At 57.1% G+C, this 21,802-nt stretch overlaps 1 protein-coding gene across 8 annotated transcripts in view; it reads right to left on the bottom strand.

The window, feature by feature from the left end:
• Positions 1-20,929, bottom strand: part of Trak1 (trafficking kinesin protein 1) — a 33,226-nt gene extending 12,297 nt beyond the window's left edge. For 6 of the 8 annotated variants that reach the window (XM_042699470.1, XM_042699465.1, XM_042699471.1 and 3 more), the window contains exons 1-8: positions 17,741-17,823; positions 8,042-8,118; positions 5,772-5,888; positions 5,275-5,375; positions 3,298-3,406; positions 2,305-2,383; positions 1,279-1,409; positions 609-683 (exon numbers count right to left, since the gene is read on the bottom strand). In XM_042699470.1, the coding sequence (XP_042555404.1) occupies positions 609-683; positions 1,279-1,409; positions 2,305-2,383; positions 3,298-3,406; positions 5,275-5,375; positions 5,772-5,888; positions 8,042-8,092 (663 nt within the window). In that variant the 5' untranslated portion in view covers positions 8,093-8,118; positions 17,741-17,823. Of the gene's footprint in view, positions 1-608; positions 684-1,278; positions 1,410-2,304; positions 2,384-3,297; positions 3,407-5,274; positions 5,376-5,771; positions 5,889-8,041; positions 8,119-17,740; positions 17,936-20,672 lie in introns of those variants that run through there. The other 2 variants (XM_042699469.1, XM_042699472.1) reach the window with 1 other exon arrangement.
• Between the last annotated feature and the right edge of the window lie 873 nt (positions 20,930-21,802).

The following is a 21,802-nucleotide window of genomic DNA, read 5'->3' on the forward strand; positions in this document are numbered from 1 at the left end:
CAGGTGCACACGCCTCCCCTCCTCCGCACCCCCCACCCGTGAGAGCTCAGACATAGAGCGTTAGCCCTGAGTACAAGGGCTTGAACGGTAGAGCATTAGCACTGAGCACAAGGGCTTGAGCGGTAGAGCATTAGCTCTGAGCACCAATGTTCAGACGGTAGAGCGTTAGCTCTAAGCATAAGGGCTTGAGCAGTAGAGTGTTAGCCCTGAGCACCACGGCTTAGACGGTAGAGCACTAGCTCTGAGCACAAGGGCTTGCGTGGTAGAGCATTAGCTCTCAGCAGCAAGGCTCAGACGGTAGAGCATTAGCTCTGAGCACAAGGGCTTGAGCGGTAGAACATTAGCTCTGAGCACAAGGGCTTGAGCGGTAGAGTGTTAGCCCTGAGCACCAAGGCTTAGACGGTAGAGCATTAGCTCTGAGCACAAGGGCTTGCGCAGTAGAGCGTTAGCTTTGAGCACCAAGGCTCGTGCAGTAGAGCGTTAGCCCTGAGCACAAGAAACTCAGAAGAGACCTTGGGATGGATCACATTCAGGGCCTATCTGGGGGGCTGGGGCCGACCCCCCATCCCCGGTCTGAGGCCCCGATGACACAGGGCTGGAGCATGTACCTCGGCTGTAAGCTGACGCTGGGCATCTTTGGCGGCCCCCAGGTGCTGGACCAACTCCTCATTTTCCACGGCACACTGGACTCAGCAAAGACAAGGCGTGTTCGTGGGTAAGGTGCTGTGGCCTCTGGTGGCTGGGGACCCTGTGGACCCATTGCCCTTCCCCCACCAAACGTGGGCCTGAGCCCACAGGAAGTGTGCACCCCCCACCCTTCTGTGGGTGCAGAGTCTTTCTATTTCTTCTCCTCCTCATCCCTCCTTTCCTGTGTTTCCTCATTCCCCTAGGATCCAGAGGATCGAGGTCCTGAGCCCTCATCCATTCTGCTGCTCTAGCAGTTCCTTGCATTTTCGACCTCACCAGCTTCTTCCCCCTGAACCCCAGAGCTTTCCTGCCACCCCAAAGCCTTCCCTCGGGTCATCCGCCCATCATCCCAGCCACTCAGGAGGCTGAGATCTGGAGGATCGTGGTTCTAAGCCAGCCCAGGGAACCAAGAAAAGTCCGTGAGACTCTGATCTCCCATGAGCCACCAGAAAACCAGAAGTGGGGCCATATATGGCTCAAAATGGTAGAGCACCAGCCTTGAGTGAAAAGCAGCTCAGGGACAGCGCCCAGGCCTTGAGTTCAAGCCCCCCACGACCGACAAACAAAACAAGAAGCAAACAAAGCGGTTACTGCTTTGGCCTTCTTCTGCAAGTCCACGATCTGGGAGAGCAGGTGCGTGATCTCCTCCTGCTGGCGGGCGGCGTCTTCCGTCTTCTTGGCCAGTTCCTCTGAGATGCTGGCGATCTGCACGTTTGCATCTCCTGGGACCAGAGAGGGAGAAAAACAAATCACAGGAGGGGCTGAGTTACAGGGAAAAGTGCACCAAGTGAGTGAAAAAGGATTTGCTCTACCACTTGAGCCACAGCGCCACTTCTGGTTTTCTGGTGGCTCCTGGGAGAGAAGAGTCTCACGGACTCTCCTGCCCAGCCTTGGCTTTGAACCGCGATCCTCTCGATCTCAGCCTCCCAAGTAGCTGGGATGACAGGCAAGAGCCACCAGCGCCTGGCGATTTTTTACACATTGTTAACAAGCTGGGCTTTTTCTTATCTCTGAGCCTCGAGTAGACATGAAATCATCCCCATATTCCAATACAAAGCCAAAGTGGAAATCCTCTATCAATCTCAAGGAGAAAGGCTGATCAAGACAAGGGGGAAGCCGGGCGCCCACAGCTCACGCCTGTCATCCTAGCTATTCAGGAGGCTGAGATATGGAGGATTGCGGTTCGAGACCAGCCCGAGCAGGAAGATCTGTGAGACTCTCATCTCTAATGAAGCACCAGAAAATGAAGTGGCGCTGTGGCTCATAGTGGTAGAGCCCTTGCCTTGAACACAAAACCTTAGGGACAGTGCTCAGGTCATGAGTTCAAGTCCCATGACCAACCCAAAAAGAAAAAAGAGAGAAAAGAGGGAAAGATGTCTCACAGGGTCAGGAGAAGCTTCTAGATCTAAAAAGACCACAGGCGGGCAAGGATGATGTTGGTGAAATTTAAAGCCAGGGCAGGCGGGGAATTCCGAGAGACAGTTTTATCTCCAGTAAAACAGCAAAAAAAAAAGAGCCAGAAGCGGAGGCGTGGCTCAAGGGGTAGCGCACCATCAGCCCCAAAATAAACAGAACAAAAGGAGGGTGCTGGGGGCCAGGGGGTCCACAGATACGCACTCAGCTCCTTCACGCAGTCGCTGACCAGCTGCTGCTCCTTCTCTTCGTAGGTGATGGTCTCTGTCTTCAGCTGGCAGGCCTGGGGAGGGGAGGGGGGAAGGGGAGGGAGAATGGGGGGGGGGGGGTGAGGGCTACAGCATGGGCCAGGGCCCACACCTCCGGCCAGGGCCTGAGGAGCTGCCCGCCAACCAACCCTTGTGAACACGCTCAAATGTACAAAAGCGCCGCTCGCTCCCTTCCCCGGCCACCAGGGGGCGACACGCGGGACCAAGGAAATAGGAGTGTTGACGGCTGATTTTCCTCCCTGTCTGTCTCGCCCGGCTCACAGTATGCCCGTGGTGTGGTGGCACCGAGGAGCCTGCCCGGCCCAGGGGGGCTGAAGCCGGGTAAGCAAGGCCAGTCGTGTGATCATATGAGCTAGCTAGTGTTAACTGTGCAACTACTACATGCCAGGCGATACAAGACGCCATATATATATGGTTTATATGCCTACATTCATAACATATATGGTATTTCTACTTTACGTCTTTACGTTTACATATTTTATGTATTATATATAATTATACGTACTGACAATGTCTTACCTGTGGTGAAATAACCACAAGTTATTTATATAGATGATGTATATCTTTGTTTATATATGAGAAGTATTTACATTTTAGGTATTTACATTTAGCTACTTTATACATTTATGAAATGGTATAAAATATTTCACCTGTGGTCAAAGGACCCCAGGTTATCTACGTATATTTGCAACCTATATTTACATTTTGTGTGTTTGCGCTTATGTAGCTTATAGAATAATATATATATTTCACCTATACTGAGGTAAGCGCAGGTGATTTGTATAGATGACGTCTAAAGCGGGGCGCCGGTGGCTCCCGCCCGTCATCCAGCTACCGAGGAGGCTGAGATTTGAGGATCGTGGCTCAGAGCCAGCCTGCGCAGGCAGGAGAGTCTGTGATTGGGGGGGGGGGGGGGGGGGCACCGCACCTCAGATCGGAGGACTACATTCTCTTCTTCCAGATCTTTCAGCTTCTTCTGCAGCGAGTCTAGGTGGAAGTAGTTCTGCACGGAGGATGAGGACTCGTTCCTCTTCAGCCTGCGGGGGGAAGATGGCCGCGTGTGAGGGAGGGGCCGTGGGCATGGGTTTGGGGTTTTTTTTTTTCCCTCCAGACCCGTGGTCGCCTTGTAGGGACACCCGGGATTAAAGCATAGAATGTTCCAGAAGCTTAGTGGAGTGGATGGCTTTTGTTTCATATTAAATCATGTATGTTAGTGGGGCTGGGAAGGTGGCGGCCCTGGGTTCAAGTCCTCAGGACCACATCCACAGAAAAAGCTGGAAGTGGCGCTGTGGCTCAAGGGGTAGAGTGCTAGCCTTGAGCAAAAGCAGCTCAGGGACAGCGCTCAGGCCCTGAGTTCAAGCCCCAGGACTGATTAAAATATAATAATATATTTGATTATTTTAGACTAAATAATTTATTATTTCATGTGTGCAGTATAATCAATTAGTATTGTTCTGAATTAGTTACAACTACATTGTGTTCTAATTGTAATATAATAACAACATAATTATGATACTTACAACTGTATAATAACATGCTAAAAATTATGGTTTTTTTTTTCTTTTTTTTTGGGGGGGGGGGTCCGGTCGTGGGGCCTGAACTCTGGGCCTGGGCGCTGTCCCTCAGCTCTTCAGCTCAAGGCTAGCACTCTACCACTTGAGCCACAGCGCCACTTCCGGCTTTTTTCTTTTTGCTTATGTGGTGCTGAGGAATTGAACCCAGGGCCTCATGCTTGCAAGGCAAACGCTCTACCACTGAGCCACCTTCCCAGCCCCAAAATAATGTAGATTATATGTGTTAATTACTCTTGTTTTAATGTAGTTACTACCAGTTACTATTGCTACAATATAATGCAATATAAATATATTATAATTATGTAGTAACATACTTACTATTTTTTTTTTTTTTGGGTCCAGTCATGGGGCCTGAACTCTGGGCCTGGGCGCTGTCCCTCAGCTCTTCACCTCAAGGCTAGCACTCTACCTCTTGAGCCACAGCACCACTTCTGGCTTTTTTCTTTTTGCTTATGTGGTGCTGAGGAATCGAACCCAGGGCCTCTGGCATGCAAGGCAAGCGCTCTACCACTGAGCCAACTTCCCAGCCCCGTAACATACTTACTATTATTGCAATATGAAACATAATACAATGCAAATATAACTTATTATATGTTTGTATTATATAATATGACATATAGTTTATTATATCTATAATCATATAATTACTATTATTGATTGCCATTATTGCTATATAATTCAAATACAATATAAATATACTATGTAATTGATAGTATATTACAATTATTCCTACTTATTATTATATAATAATTACTGTGTTCATTACTATTATTATTCCATGAAAACATTATTACTGCTATTGTTATCTTGTGTGTGTGAGTGTGTGTGAGTGTGTGTGTGAGTGAGTGTGTGTGTGTGAGTGTGTGTGAGTGTGAGTGTGTGTGTGTGTGTGTGTGCAGATATTGGACAACAACCTTAGCTTTGTCACTCAAGGCTGGTGCTCCGTCTCTTGAGCTGTCATCCTAGTTGACTAAGGAGGCTGAGATCCAGAGGATCACGGTTCAAAGCCAGCCCGAGCAGGAAAGCCCGAGAGACTCTGATCTCCAATGAACCACCAGAAAACCGGAAGTGGCGCTGTGGCTCAAGTGGTAGAGCGCTAGCCTTGAGCTGAAGAGCTGAGGGACAGCGCCCAGGCCCAGAGTTCACACACATGCACGCGCGCACGCGCGCGCACACACACACACACACACACACACACACACACGGCGGAGGGAGAGCCGCCCCCGAGGGCCAGGCTCTGACAGTCCCATTGCCATGCTGGGTCTGTGGTGTTGGGGATCCGGCCCGGGACACACTGCACCCCACCCAGCGCCGGGGCCCCGGGCGCTCACGGCGTGGAGCACACGGACTCGGGCTCGCTCTCCTCGGCCGCGCTGGTGTAGAACTGCAGCAACTCGTCCTTCATGGACAGCTCGTGGCGGAGCTGGGATACCTGTGCGGAGACACGGGGCAGGTCGAGGGTGTGTGTGAGTGTGTCCTGGGGCTTGAACTCGGGGCCTGAAGGCTGAGGTTCTTCACTCGAAGCTGGTGCTCTACCACTTGAACCACGCTGCCACTCCCAGCTGGCTTTTTGTGTTGGTTAAGTGGAGATCAACAGTCTCACAGACTTTCCTGCCCGGGGCTGGCTTTGAACCACGATCCTCCGGATCTCAGCCTCCTGAGTAGCCGGGATGACAGGGGTGAGCCAGCCACTTGGCCCCCAGGTAGTCTGGCTGAGCATGGAGGGTGTGGTTGGAGTCTGGATTGAGGGCAGAGGGCTGTGCCCGCCTCCTCCCTGCCCCCTCCCCCCCAAATCCTCCCCCCCCCCCCCCGCCCCCCCCACCCTCACCTCCTCTCGGATGTGCTCCACCTGCTCCTCCAGCAGCTCATTTCTCTCCGTCAGCGTCTTGTTCTTCTTCAGCAATGACTGGCCGATCCGCGCCGCCAGCTCCAGGTCCCGCTCTTTCTGCGGAAGGAGCAGGGGAGAAGCTGGGGCCCAAGACCGACCGACTTGACCAACCCGCCAAAAGCCCGGTGCAGAATGCACGCCAGGGCTCACGCCTGCCGTCCCAGCCGCGCAGGAGGCTGAGATCCGGAGGATCGCGGTTCAAAGCCAGCCCCGGGCAGGAAAGCCTAAGACTGCTATCTAAGCAGCAAAAAAACAACAAAAACAACACTTCAAGTGGAGCTGTGACTCAAGTGACAGGGGCCTTTTGGGGGGGAGGGATAAGGTGCAGGGGAGCCAAGCAAGAGTTTAAGCCCAGTACCCACAGAGATAGACAGACAGACACACAGACAGACACAGATAGACAAGCAGATAGGTAGGCAGACAGATACATATGTACATACATACATATATACATACACAGATTCAGACAGACACACAGGCAGACAGATACACAGACAGAAATATATACATACATACACAGACACAGATAGGCAGACAGGCAGATAGATATATAGACAGGCAGACAGACAGAGAGACAGATAAATACATACATATATACATACAGTCAGACACAGACTGACAGGCAGATAGATAGATAGACAGATGGATGGACAGATGGACAGACAGACAGATAGATAGGTAGATAGGTAGGTAGGTAGGTAGATAGATAGACAGACAGACAGACAGACAGATAGCTGAATGGATGGATGGATAGATGGATAGATAGATAGACAGACAGACGGATGGACAGACAGACAGATAGATAGGTAGATAGGTAGGTAGGTAGGTAGATAGATAGATAGACAGACAGACAGACAGATAGACAGACAGACAGATAGCTGAATGGATGGATGGATAGATGGATAGATAGATAGACAGACAGACAGACAGCTGTATGGATGGATGGATATAGATAGATAGATAGACAGACAGACAGACAGATAGCAGACAGGAAAGGAAAAGAGAGAGAAAGAGGGAGGATAGGAGGGAGGGAGGGAAGGAAGGAAGGAAGAAAGGAGGGAGGGGGGAGGGAAGGAAGAAAAGAAGGCAGGAAGGAAGGCAGGAAGGAAGGGAGGGAGGGAGGGAGGGGAGGCAGGGGAAGGAGGGAGGGGGGAGGGAGGGAAACCCCCTGGGCAGGGTGCACTGTTTCCAACAGCAACCAGGAAGGAAGAGGCATTCACGAATGGTGTGGGTCCTAGGAAATAAGGTTATCAGACTGGTCCTTTCCTTCCTGGGGAAACTGAGGCAAGCACAGGACAGGACCAGCACGCCCCCTCCCTCCCTCTGGGCTGGCTTGAGCCAGCCCGGCCCTGTTCACCGGGGAGCTTGACTTGGCACCGCCACGCCACGCCACAAGCCGACTGACTCATTCTCCCCAGCACCCAACCGTGACTCAGGCCCCGCGGGAGGGAGGGGGGAGGGGGGGAAGCCCTGTCGTAAAAGAGGGGGTGGTGGCGGACTCCACCAGCCACAACAAAGCAGAGGGAACCCTCCTTCAAACTCACACCCAAGCCGAGTGCGGTGGCTCCCTCCTGTCATCCCTGCCACTTGGAGAGGCTGGGATCTGGAGGTCCGTGGTTGGAGGCCTGGGCTGGGAATGTCACCCCCCCACCCCTTCCCATGAGACTCTTCTCTCCCACAAAGCACCCAGAAAAACCAATAATGGCGCTGTGGCTCAAAGTGGTAGAGCGCTACCCTTGAGGAAAAAAAGCAGCTCCCAGGCCCTGAGTTCAAGTTCCAGGACTGGCAAAGAAAAAAGAATTCACTGGAAGAAAGCCAGGCTCTAGAGGCTCATGCCTGCCATCCCAGCTACTCAGGAGGCTGGGATCTGAGGATCATGGTTCAAAGCCAGCCTGGGCAGGAAAGTCTGTGAGACCCTCATTTCCAAGGAACCACCAGAAAGCTGGAAGTGGCGCTGTGGCACCAGCCTTGAGCAAAAGAAGCTCAGAGGCCACGCCCAGGCCCTGAGTTCAAGTCCTGGAACTGTCACCAAAAAAAAAAAGGGTTTAGGGAAATTTCTTTGGATTTTTTTAAATGTATTTGCTGTGTGACTACCAAAACTCTGCATAATAATAAAAAAAAAAAAATCCGTGACTAAAGGCAGACCCTCCTGGACTGGGGCAACAGGAACTGACCATCATCAATGACAGACAGCTCCGTCCAGGGCTCACCTCCTCGAGAAGCCGTGTGACCGCATCTAAGTCGCTGTATGTTTTAGTCATCTGGCCAACTCTCTCAGCACATAAAACTACGAGAAACAGGGGGGGGAAAAAAATCCAGTGAGATCCCAGGCACCCCAAAACCTATCAGCCGAAACATCATGTCCAGCCGGGCGCCGGTGGCTCACACCCATCATCCTTGCTCCTCCTGGGGAGGCCGAGATCTAGAGGATCGTGGTTCATGAGCCAGCCTGGGTAGGTGTGTGTGTGTGTGTGTGTGTGTGTGTGTGCTGTGTGTGTGTGGGGGGGAGACAATGGAGTCAAATTCAAATGAGACCAGAGGGAGGGAGCCGAAGATTGGCTCTCCCCCTGACAGCGCGGACAGGTGCTTCCCTTTGCCAGCCAATCACATGACACTTATGCAAATGAAGCCACGCCCCCCAGGTCACTGTGAGAATAAATACTGGCCAACCCAGCCGGATACACACAAGTCTGCTTGCCTCTAATGTGCGTGGCCAATGGGGCTCGGGGTGGTGGGTTCTGGGGGCACGCGACATACACACCACCGCCCCCAGGGAGAACCTGTTTCACTCTATGGCAGGAGGCTGGGAGGAAAGGCTCCTCATTTGAAGCCAGCCTGGGCAGACAAAAGGCGAGAGACTCATCCTCCAGGGAGCTAGCAAGAAAACAACACAACACAAAACAAAAAAGGGAGGGGAGGTGATGGTGGAGCCAGCAGCTGGAGGGGAAAATCGGAAGGAGAGGTACCCAAGCCGTAGGTTCAAGCCCCAGGACCGGTCCATACACATACACACAAAGGGTAGCTCAGGCCTGTCATCCTAGCTACTCAGGAGGCTGAGATCTGGAGGATCGCAGTTGGAGGCCAGACAGGGCAGGAAAGTCCGTGAGACATGCCTCTCCAATGAACCGGAAGTGGCGCCATATATATATGGCTCAAAGTGGTAAGAGCGCTATCTCAGGACCCACTTAAAGAAAAAAAAAGGGCCTGGAAGGGTGGAAGGAATGTGGAAGGCGGGACCAAGGCTGGGTGTGTGTTTACAACGGGGCTCTCTGGACAAGGTCACCGTAGCCATGTCTCCGGGGTTCTGTTTGCAAAACTGGAATAATATTTACCCGCAGCTCCGTTTGCACGATGAAGCAGGTGACCTTTGAAAGCGCTCAGCAGTCTCGACCGCACCTCCAGAGCACCCCAACATTTGCTATTTGTCATGTTTGTATTCTATGCCAGTCCTGGGGCTGCAACTCGGGGACTGAGCTCTGTCCCTGAGCTTTGTCACTCACGGCTGATGCTCTACCACTTGAGCCACAGCTCCACTCCTGCTTTTCTTTTTTGGTGGTTTACTGGAGATCAGAGTCTCATGGACTTTCCTGCCCGGGGCCTGGTCTGGAACCCTGATCCTCAGATCTCAGCCTCTTGAGTAGTTAGGATACACAGACATGAGCCAGCAGCGCCCACAGCCAGTCTAGAATGTTCTACCAAAAGCACCAGGCTGAAACACACTGTGACCAGGAACAATGACATCCCGCCCGACATGGTTTTGGTTTTGGTTTTTGAGGATCACAGTTGTCACCCTGAAACTCAAAATTCTTCCTTATCTCCTAGACATCTAGCACATTCTTTCAGGAGCCCTGGGCAAACCTCAAATGTTAGTTTTTGTTGCACAAAGGAAACAAATAACGTTGATCATGAATTGGGTTTTTTTTTTTCTTCCCCTTTGAGGTTAGTGCCAGGGAGAAAATAAATAGATAATAATAATAATAATAATAATACAGGTAGCCATCTTCCACCTCCAGAGCAGAGATCTGATCTAGGAAAGCAGGAAGATGGGTGGGAGGAAGGAAGGGAGTGGAACTAGCACCCCAAAAAAATGTCCCCTTTCCATCTTGAATTCTAGACAAGCCAGAGACCCTGGTCTCTTGAGACATGCCAACGAAATAGCCCAGAGGTGGTTGCCAAACCCAGATAATTGGATCCCAACACCCCCAAAATTTCTGACCCAGTTAGGTGAGGGGTTAAGTCTCCAAAATAACTGGGGGGGGGGTTATTTTCCTAAGGTTTTTTTCTTTTTGGTCGGTGGTAGGGTTTGAACTCTGGGCCTGGGCGCTGTCCCTCAGCTCTTCAGCTCAAGGCGAGCGCTCTACCACTTGAGCCTCGGCGCCATTTCCAGTTTTCTGGTGGTTCACTGGAGATCAGGATCTTGTAAACTTCCCTGCCTGGGTTGGCCTCGAACTGTAATCCTCTGAATCTCAGCCTCCTGAGTAGCTAGGATGACAGGCAGGAGCCACAGGCTTCCCATTAATTAGTTTTACTGAGTGTTTCTGAAAGGGAGGTGTTAGCATTATTTCTCAGGCCTACAACATCAACAAGAAGAAGAAGAAACACACACACACACACACACACACACACACACACACTTGATTATGGCCAGGTCATAAATAATTCTAGCAAGGAAGGGGACCTGAGCCAGGAAGATAAGCGCTCTTAAAGCAGTGCTTCTGATAAGATGATTCAGACTATTTTCACCTGAAGGACCTCCACCCTCCCCCTCCCCCACCCCCCCCCTCCCTGCCCAAGGTCATTAGCATAGGATCACCTTCCTGGTTCCCCCAAAACCTTTTTTCTCAGTGTTAAGAGGGAGGGAGGGAAGAAAGCCCAGGGAGCCAGTGGCTCACACCTGTCATCCTAGCCAATCAGGAGGCTGAGATCTGGAGGATCCTGGTTTGAGGCCAGGCCCGGGCAGGAAAGTCCATGAGACTCTTCAATCAACTAGCAGAAAACCAGAAGTGGCACTGTGGCTCAGTGGTAGAGTGCTCACCTAGCATGCATGAACCCCTGGGTTCAATGACTCAGTACCACATACACAGAAAGAGTCAGAAGTGAAGCTGTGGCTCAAGTGGTAGAGCACCCACTCCACCCCTAGCCTTGAGCAAAAACAAAACAATCACAACAAGAAAAAAAAGAGTACAGTCACTCAGGAGGCCATACCAGTCAAGCCTGTTCAGAGACCAGAAGGACAAAGAAAACATAAAGAAAGAAATGTAAAAGTCAAATAGGAAGTGGTACTGGGGCTCAAGTGGTAGAGCAGCGCCCAGGCCCTGAGTTCAAGTCCCAGGACTGGCAAAAAAGAAAAAGAACATTACTGATTTTATAATTACATCAAATAGAGTTCTATAAAGTAAAATGCTCATAAATATGGTCATATAAAATAAGACATAATTATGCAAAATAAAATATGCATAAAATATATCACCATATAAAATGAAAATGGTTATCTACAAAAACATGAAATATAGCTAAATAAAATGAAGCCGTCATCTAAAATAAAATACACATAAAACAGCTATCTGAAATAAAATAGACAATATAGTTATACGAATGTTAAAGAGCATGTAATGCAAAACATCATGAAATACCAAAAACACACACAGCTATGTAAAGTAAGCGACACAGAGCTGCCTCAAACAGGATCTCTGGCTGCATAAAGAAAATACCCTCCTCCTCCAGGACGCCCAGGCGCAGGCTGCTCGGCTCTTCCTCCTCCTCCTCCTCCTCCTCCTCCTCCTCCTTCTCGTAGGACTCGGGTTCGAAGCTCACCCCCCGCGTCAGGGACATGGCTCCGGCCAGCGGCCCTGCACCTGACACACTGGGCTTAAGGGGCCATTCTTGGGGGTGGCCCTGGCCACTTATCCCGGAGGGGCCATGAGGGGCTGGCAGTCTGGCCCTGCCGGGCCGGAGCCTCTGGAGGGTGTGTGCGGGCCAGCAGCGCCCAGGGCACCGGGCCGGGGGGCGTGGCCCCGCAGGGAGCCGGGGGCGGGGCCGGCTGTGGTCTCCTGCGGACCTGGGCGGGGGGCGTGGCCCTGGAGCCGGGCCGGGCGCCTGCTGTGGTCTGGGGACTTGGGCGGGGGCGTGGCCCCGGAGCCGGGGGCGGGGCCAGGCGCCTGCTGTGGTCTGGGGACCTGGGCGGGGGGCGTGGCCCCGGAGCCAGGGGCGGGGCCGGGCTCCAGCTGTGGTCTGGGGAACTGGGCGGGGGGCGTGGCCCCGGAGGGAGCCAGGGGCGGGGCCGGGTGCCTGCTGTGGTCTGGGGACCTGGGCGGGGGGCGTGGCCCCGGAGGGAGCCAGGGGCGGGGCCGGTGCCTGCTGTGGTCTGGGGACCTGGGAAGGGGGTGTGGCCCCGGAGGGAGCCGGGGGTGGGGTGAGGCGACTGCTGGGGTCTCCTGGGGACCAGGAAGGGGCGTGGCTCCGGAGCCGGGGGCGGGCGCCTGCTGTGGTCTGGGGACCTGGGCGGGGGGCGTGGCCCCAGAGGGGGGGACCAGGCACCTGCTGTCTCTAGAGGACCTGGGCGGGGGGCGTGGCCCCGGAGGGAGCTGGGGGCGGGGCCGGGCGCCTGCTGTGGTCTGGGGACCTGGGCGGGGGACGTGGCCCCGAAGGGAGCCGGGGGTGGGGCCAGGCGCCTGCTGTGGTCTGGGAACCTGGGCCAGGGGCGTGGCCCCGGAGCCGGAGGCGGGGCCGGGCGCCTGCTGTGGTCTGGGGACCTGGGCGGGGGGCGTGGCCCCGGAGGGAGCCGGGGGCGGGGCCAGGCGCCTGCTGTGGTCTGGGGACCTGGGCGGGGGGCGTGGCTCGGGGCCGGGGGTGGGGCCGGGCGCCTGCTGTCTCTAGAGGACCTGGGCGGGGGGCGTGGCCCCGGAGGCGGGGCCGGGCGCCTGCTGTGGTCTGGGGACCTGGGCGGGGGGCGTGGCCCCGGAGCCGGAGGCGGGGCCGGGCGCCTGCTGTGGTCTGGGGACCTGGGCGGGGGGCGTGGCCCTGGAGCCGGGGGCGGGGCCAGGCGCCAGCTGTGGTCTGGGGACCTGGGCGGGGGGCGTAGCTCGGGGCCGGGGGCGGGGCCAGGCGCCTGCTGTGGTCTGGGGACCTGGGCGGGGGGCGTGGCCCCGGAGGGAGCCGGGGGCGGGGCCAGGCGCCTGCTGTGGTCTGGGGACCTGGGCGGGGGCGCGGCCCCGTTGCCGGGGGCGGGGCCGGGCGTCTGCTGCCCTGTCCAGGCAGTCAGCCCGGTCTCCCCACGCCTTCCCCGGCCCAGGGCCCCCGCAATGGGAGCGGCCGGCCAGTGTCCTAGCAACTGCACAGGGAAAACACCCCAGCCCAGACGCCCGGGCAGGCATACCGGGTGAACTATTAAACCAAGGACTTCAGATGTCCCGGGGCTGGGCGGGGGAGGGGTGGCGGGAGCCTGCTGGGGGCTGACACCCATCACCCCAGCGACTCAGGAGGCGGAGATCCTGAGGATCGCAGTTCGAGGCCAGCCCGGTTAGGAAAAAATAAAAATCCAGAGCATCATTTGCTCAAGGCCATTGCTCTACCACCCGAGCCACGGCGCCACTTCTGCTTTTCTGGTGGTTCACTGGAGATCGGAGTCTCACAGGGGACTTCCTGCCCCGGGCTGGCTTTGAACCGCGATCCTCCGGATCTCAGCCTCCTGAGTGGCTGGGATGACAGACAGGCGGGAGGCCCCAGAGTCCAGCCAGTTTATTCTAGTGAAGTCCAGCCCCAGCCATGTCCCCTGCCCTCTGTCCTCAAAGACACGTTTCTGCTCAACAAGCATCCGGAAGGTGACGAGTCAATATTGAGTGATCCTGCACTTTCCTCCTTGCCCTTGGAAAAGGAGAGAGCCCAGGAGGCCCCAGGGCCCAGGACTCCACTGAAAACTGCAGGGGAAGACTCCGGGGTGGACACCTGGGGACCATCGATCGGACCTCATCTCAACCTCCACACCCAGCACTGCAGCAGCCAACTGTAGTTCACAGTGCTCAAGAGCCGGACAGGACAGCGGTGAGGTGGAGCTACATTGCAGCTGGGCGCCCTCGGGTCAGCCACTCAGGGAGCTGAGGATCACAGTTCAAAGCCAGCCGGGGCAGGAAAGTCTGTGAGACTCTGATTTCCAATGAACTACTCAGAAAAAAGCCAGAAGTGGCAGTGTGGATCAAGTGGTAGAGCGCCAGCCTTGAACAACAAGAAGCTCAGGGCCAGCGCCAAGGCCCTGAGTTCGAGCCCCAGGACTGACCAACCAACACACACACACACACACACACACACACACACACACAAAGGGTTATTTTGGCCACGTGCCGGTGGCTCACGCCTGTCATCCTAGCTATGCAAGAGGCTGAGATCTGAGGATGCGGTTCAAAGCCAGCCCCAGGCAGGAAAGTCCACGAGACTCTTTAGGATCCACCAGAAAACCATAAGTGGTGCCATGGCTCACAGAGCTCAGGGGCAGCGCCCAGGCCCCGAGTTCAAGACCCAGGTCAGTCAATAAAATATTTCCAAAAGAACAGTTTTTCCAAAGACCCTGGCAGCCTTCCACCATCAACACTGTTCACGACCTCCAAGGACGCACCCAGAGCAGATCCATGCGTGACCACGTCCCCCGTGTAACACGGCGGGAGCCTGGTGGCACTTTGTGGGGTGTACAGTGGGTACCCCAGGCCCTGCAGACTGCCTCTTGGCTGAACCCCACAATCGGAGTGAGCATAGACCGACAGAAGAGTGACTTGGGCAAGCTTCTAGTGCATTCCATCACCCAGGCCAACCAGGGCGATCGCCAGCTCCCTGTTCAGTTCAAAAAGCAGATCCACAGCCCGGGGCCCACGGATGGCCACGGGCAGCCACAGACACTGCTGGCCATCCTTGCTGCGTGCACAGCCGCTGCTCCCTGTACACTGATGACGGACCACGTGTGACACGCGCTTCACAGACTGTGTGCGCTACAGTGCATAGCACACGACCATGTGATACATCCCACGGCGCCGCCCAGGAGCCAGAAACCGCGCATCCACTGTGTGTAAACCCTGCGTATATTATATATGTGTATATTATAATCACACACATTGTATACGACCCTTGAACCAGAAGCCTGACATATATTACATCTAAACCTTGTATATATTATATACGTAATGTATACATCACATATATATGTAATACAACCAATATATGGCATATAAGTGTAATATATGTAACATATATGCAACATAGAACACGTAGCATGTAATATATACTGTCCAGCTGGGCGCCAGTGGCTCACCCCTATCATCCTAGCTACTCTGGAGGCTGAGATCTAGAGGATCATGGTTCAAAGCCAGCCTAGTTAGGAAAGTCCGTGAGACTGAACTCCAAGGAACCACCAGAAAACCGGAAGTGGCGCTGTGACTCAAGTGGGTAGAGCGGCTCGCCTTGAGCTGAAGCGCTGAGGGACAGTGCCCAGGTCCTGAGTTCAAGCCCCACGACCCACCTCAAGAAAAAAATATATATATGTATATTATTATACACTTTACTACACACAATAGATAGAATATGTACAGTATGGCGTACTCTGCAAATGTAGTAATACGTGACACATTACATAGCATATATTACATATATATACACAAGGTAGAATATGTAACAGCTAGACTGCGTGTGATTATGTATGTACTAGTGCGCATAGTGGGATAGCACGCGATACACATACCACCGAACACATGCGATCGGGAGTGTACGTTGTGCACATCGCAATGCCTAGTGATTCGATGTGTTCTATATGCAAAATGCAGCACGTACAGTATGGGTGTGAGTGTGCATATGTGCTGGCATTAACATATACTATCACACCCGCACGCGCACGCACCCGGCTTCCGACCCAGGGGGGGGGCGGTGAGACCACAGGCCTGCCCTGCGTCCCGGGCCCCGCCCCTCCCCAGGCCCCGCCCTGCGTCCCAGGCCCCGCCCCCAGGCCTGCCCGGCCCCGCCCCCAGGCCCGCCCCACCCCGCCTGTGCCCCGCCCTGCCCCCGCCCCCGGGCCCCAGGCCCCGCCCTGTCCCCGCCCCCAGGCTCCAGGCCCCGCCCCGGGCCCCACCCCCAGGCCCCGGGCCCGCCCCCCTCCCCAGGCCCCGCCCCACCCCGCCCCGCTGCAGGGCGATGGGGGCCGTGCGGGCGCCGGGGCCTGCTGCTGGCACCCCGCACCCCGCACCCCGCACCCGCCCCGGCGCGGCGTGCCCGCGCTCCCGCCCCACGCAGCCCCCCTCCCCGGGGGAGCAGCACGGGCCCGGCCCTCACCGTCGGAACACTCCTCATAGTACCAGTCCAGCTCGTAGTAGTCCGCCTCGATGAATTTCTGCATAGTCAGGACGGGCGGACGGAGATGCAGAGGCATCAGAAATGAGAAGACCGGGGCGGTGGGGGGGGGGGGAGGTGGGGGGAGAGCGCAAGCGCGAGCCGGGTCAGCGCGCCGCCCGCCCGGCCCGGCCCGGCTCCTCCCCCGGCAGCGGCGCAGCGGCTCGGCAGCCCCCGGGGCGCGCGCGCGCGCACGCGCAGAGCCGCCCGGACCCCAGCCCGACCCCCGGCCCGGCCTGGGAAGCGCCAGCCAGCCAGCCAGCGAGCCAGCGGCCGGCAGGGCCCCGGGGCGGTGGGCGTGGCCAGGCCCGGCCAATCGGCGGGCCGGGAGGGGTGACGTCAGAGACACACACCACCGCTGGCTGCGGAGCCGGGGCTCCGCCCCCGCGCTCTGCTCCGCCCCCCGCGCTCTGCCCCGCCCCCGCGCTCTGCCCCGCCCAGTTGTCAATCTTACTGTCGCCGTGGCAACCGGCTGGGCTCCAGGCTGGTGGGGGGGGCGGGAGGAAGGATGCGGAGATGCGAATGAGGTGTGCGGGGAGGTAGGGGGAGAAGATGGGGTGCGGGTGGATGGAGGACCGGGGAAGGAGGAGGAGGGGGAGGAGGAGGGACCCCCCACACACACTGGAGCAGTGGGCCCAACTTTTGTGGGGGGGAGGAGGGGTAACAGGATGTTAGCTTTCTGCCCTTCCACCCTGGGAAGGGTGGTAGCCTTCTGGAACATTCGGGAATGGCTGACCCTCCCTCTGTCCTTTTCCCATCGACTAGATAAAAATAAGAAGCCCAGGCAGGGGCCCAGGGGGGCTCACGCCTGCCATCCCAGCTTCCTCAGGAGGCTGAGATCCGGAGGATCGCGGTTCCAAGCCCCCTGTGAGACTCTGACCAACAACAGAAACACCCAAAAACCAGAAGCGGCCGCTGTGGCTCAACGGGGCCGAGCACAGGCCTAGGGTTAGGGGACAGCAGCACCCAGGCCCTGGGTTCAAACCCCAGGACTGACCACAAATAATAACAACAACAATAATAATAATAATAATGTCTTCCCCGGCATTGTGAGCTCCCAGATCACAGGCAGGGCAGAAACGGTGGGCTGCACCAACGTGCAAAGTCCAAAGGCAGCATGGAAGCGCACGCACACACACACACACACACACACACACACACACACCAGTGACGGACCGCCAGGTGGACAGCAAGCGAGCATCGGGGTGGGAAGTGATCTCGCACGCACGCGACGGGTCCGGGGAAGAATACGAACATGGATCTGAGGCCGTGGAACACGGAAGGGAGGTCCATCTCCAGGCCTGTCATCCCAGGGCAGGAGGCTGAGATCCGGAGGATCGCAGTTCGAGGCCAGCCCGGGCAAGAAAGTTCCCGTGAGACCCTTCTTAACCCACAAACCGCCAGGAAACTGGCGGGGGGGGGGGGGGGGGGGGCACCGCGGCTCACGAGGTGGAGTGCCAGCCAGCCTTGAGCACAAGGGAGCGCAGGGGACGGTGGCCCGGGGGCTCTGAGTTCAAGTCCCCCGCGGGCCGGGGGCAGGCACTCACGGAAGTATTTCAGGGTCTCCTCGATCTGCTCGGTGGTGAGGTCGACGGCGGCGTCGGGGGACAGCAGCGGGGTGTGCAACCAGTCATCGTGGTCATAGCCGTAGATGGTGTCTGCCCTCAGCTTGTAGTGCGGCAGCTGCTCCTCCAGCAGGCTGATGATCTCCACCTCCGGCAGGTTGGTGCTGTTACACACATCTGGGAGAAGGTCGGGGAGGAGGAGGGCTGGGCGGGGTGGCTCAGTGGGTAGAGCGCTCGCCTGGCACCCACGAAGCCCCCGGGTTCGATTCCCCAGCACCACATCCACGGCTAAAAGCTGGAGATGGCGCTGTGGCTCAAGTGGTAGAGCGCCAGCCTTGAGCAAAAGCAGCTCGGGGACGGCGCCCAGGCCCTGAGTTCGAGCCCCAGGAAGGGAGGAAGGAAGGAAGAGCCACACTGAGAGACCAGGCTCTTCCTAGGAGGCTGAGATCTGGAGGATCGCAGTTGGAGGCCAGCTCTGGGTGGGAAAGTCCCTGGGAGACTCTTCATCTCCCGATGAACTGGCTGGAAAACCCGAAGCGGGGGTTGTGGCTCAAGTGGTAGAGCGCCAGCCTTGAGTGGAAGAGCTGAGGGACAGCGCCCAGGCCCTAAGTTTGAGCCCCAGGACGGGCACCGCCCCCCCCAAAAAAAGTCCCCCCCCCCCAAAATATAAGTAAGTCACAGCACAAAGACCCTGGCTCGCTTCCGGCCATACTTGTGTCAGAGTTATTACATTATCACACAACCAACAACACATGCAAACACACGTGCACACACGCACAACTCCAGGACATACATACCCCAACAGGGCCGCACGTTAAGTGACGACCAGTACACCCCGCTGGGTCAGGTTTAAGAACGAGGTCCAGGATGCAAGGTGGGGAGGGCAGGTTTGTGCAATGGCTGGCGCAGCGGCCCGTGTGTTGTGCCATGAGGGCGGCTGCGGGGCGAGCGCTGGTTGGCTCCCACCTGTCAGCCTTGCTGGTCAGGGGGCTAGGGTCTGAGGTCCAGGGCTAGAAGCCAGCCTGGGCAGGGGGGAGGCCGGCGGACTCTGTGTCTCCCATGGACCAGCAGAAAGACAGAGGTGGCGCTGTGGCTCAAGGGGTGGAGCGCCAGCCTTGAGCCAAAGCAGCTTGGGGCAGCGCCCGGACCCTGAGTTCAAGCCCCAGGACTGGCAGAAAGAAAAAGCCAAGGGCTCTGGCTGAGCTGTTGATTTCTTTAGGCTCCAGGCTGGCGCTCTACCGCTTGAGCCGCAGCGCCATGTCTACCTTTTGGCTTTCTGCTGGTTCCTTGGGAGGTCAGAGGCTCACAGACTTTCCCTGCTCGGGCTGGCTTTGAACCGCGGTCCTCCGGATCTCAGCCTCCTGAGGGGCCGGGGTGGCAGGTGTGGACCTGGTCGCCCGGGGGGCCTGGTGCAGGTCACGCTCTTCCTGGCCCTGGGGCGCCGCCTGCCACGCCTCCCATGGCCACCAGGTGGCGCTGCGACTTCACCCACAAGAGACAGGAACCCACACACACACACACACACACACACACACACACACACACACACACACACACACACACACACACACACACACACACACACACACGGGGGGGGGGGGGAGGAGGGAGGGGGCAGGGGAAGGCGGGGAGGAGAAAAGGCTGAGCGGCCCTGGCCACCCGAGGAGGCCGAGATCCGGAGGATCGCGGTTCCAAGCCAGCTCAGGGCAGGCAAGTCCCTGAGACTCTCTGTTCATCTCCCATGAGAACCCACCAAAGAGCCAGGAGTGGCGCTGTGGCTCAAGTGGTAGAGCGCCCAGGCCGGAGGGGAAGCCCCGGATATAAAGACATTTTTTTTTTTTTTTTTTTTTTACCAGAGTTTAGAAATAAATAGAGACCAAAGTCGGAGAAGCCAGCAGCCGCCTCGGTCCCGGCCCTGAAGACACTGGCAGGAAACTCCAACTCATGAACCCACCCATCCACCTGTCAATCAATCAATGGATGGATCGATCCATCCGTCCACCCCTCGCCCCTCCCACTGGGCCATTAACCTTGCATGTGGCCAGAGAAACCACACTGCCCAGCGCCAGGACACCCCACCTGCTTCTGCCTGTAGTCCCGGCCCACTGGGCCCAACTTCTCGGGAACGCAAGCTCCTCCCGGCGCCCAAGCCCCGAGTTCGAGTCCCAGGGAGAGGAAAGGAAAGCAGATCTCGGGCAAACACAAGGCCTCCAGGGGGTTGTGAGGGAAAAGCCCGGGGTCTCGGCCTCTGGTGCGACTCGTGCCCAGCCCGCACCCCGGGAGGAAGGGATGGGGGTGACTGGGCCCCGGCCCAGCCCATCATCCACGCTCTTCTCTCCTACTTCTCCCTGACTGTGCCTCGGGGCACACAGAAGGCTGCCATCACCCCGGCAAACGAACGCAACTTACCAGGACGCAATTTACCAGGTGAGTGTCTCGGGGCCCTCGGGGGAGGCTGACACCCCCACACCAGGGCCATGGCCTAGGCCAGGTGGGAGGAAGAGGAAGAAGGGGTGGGGGAGAGGAAAGGAAGAGGGAGATCCAAAGCGGCCATAGGGCGTCTAGGCTCAGCACGTGGCTGAGCCCTGCGTGTCCAGGCAGGCTGGGCGGGGCGGGGGGGTGTTGAGTCACCCCACGCTGGCTTCCCATCCCACAGGCCCCGGCAAACCCCATCACCCCATCTTCTTAAAGCGCCCCACACGGAAATCACCCCCGGCTCACATGGTGGCTGCGATCCGGAGGATCGTGGTTCTAAAGCCCACGGAAGTGCAGTGTGGGTGAGCGCCCAGCCTTGAGCACACAGACAGACGGACATAGACAGACAGCACCCGGGCCCGGAGTTCAAGCCCCAGGATGTCCCCAGCCCTGGGGACCCCCTCCCCCCGGATCCACACACACGCAACCCCATACCAACCAGTGATGGTGCACGCATCCTGGTACAGCCTGTGGCCCGGGCTGTCTGCCGCCGCCTCGCTCACGTAGTGCTCCTCGGGGAAGCCGGGGCTGCCAGCGGGGAATGCATGTTCCCAGGCGCGGGGCGGGGCCGGAGCGTCGTCGGGCGGGGCGTCGGGGGGGTCCAGCTTGACAGGTGTCAGGAGGAGGCGCCCACTGCCATGGGGGACCCCGCGGCTAGAGGCTGGGGCAGGCGGCGGGGTCCGGGGGGGCGCCGCGGAGAGCTATAAGGGGGTGAGCCAGAGAGAGAGACACACACACACCGTCAAATCATCCGGGAGAAAAAAAATCACATGGGAGTTGGGAGGCTGAGATCCGGAGGATCGCGGTCCGAGGCCGGCCTCGGGCGGGAGAGGTCCGGGAGACTCGGATAAGGGAGGGTGGCCAGGCCCCGAGTTCCAACGCCGGGGCCGACACCGGCGTCACCGCCACCACGAATTCACATTCGCCTCCGCTTCTGTCAAAGCAGGGGTGTTGGAGGAGAGCCCTGCGCAGCCCGGCCAGACTTAAGATGGGGTTTGATGCATTGTGCGGGGGGGTTAGGGGAAGGAGCATGCTGAACGTTGGGGATGCCAATGGGGCGTCTGTTTGAGAGGTTCAGTGCCTTTTCCTCCCCTCCCACCTTCCCTCTCTCTCTCTCTCTCTCTCTCCTGGTGTGACCTCTCTGCCCAGCTCCTGAAATAGCCAGCCAGGCGGCAAGATGCCGGCCACACTCGCCAAACAGGGCAAAGAGCAAAGCCACGGAGGAGAGGTGTGTGTGTGTGTGTGTGTGTATCTGCAGCCATGGGTCTTGAACTCTGGGCCTGGGCGCTGTCCCTCAGCTCTTCAGCTCAAGGCGAGCGCTCTACCACTTGAGCCACAGCGCCACTTCCGGTTCTCTGGTGGTTCCCTGGAGACTTTCCTGCCCCAAGCTGGGCCTTGGACAGCGATCCTCCGGATCTCAGCCTCCTGAGTGGCTGGGATTGACAGGCGTGAGCCACCGTGCCCATGCTGTTTTCTAGTTTTGCAGACAAACCCCTACGTAGGCCTGGGAATTCCTTCAAGCCTATCGATGAAAATGTACAGAATATTCTAGAACAGATGGCTGCAGGT

Source organism: Dipodomys spectabilis, unplaced genomic scaffold, assembly GCF_019054845.1.
Source record: "Dipodomys spectabilis isolate Male_0828 unplaced genomic scaffold, ASM1905484v1 ptg000251l, whole genome shotgun sequence".
In the NCBI taxonomy this organism is placed as follows: Eukaryota; Metazoa; Chordata; class Mammalia; order Rodentia; family Heteromyidae; genus Dipodomys; species Dipodomys spectabilis.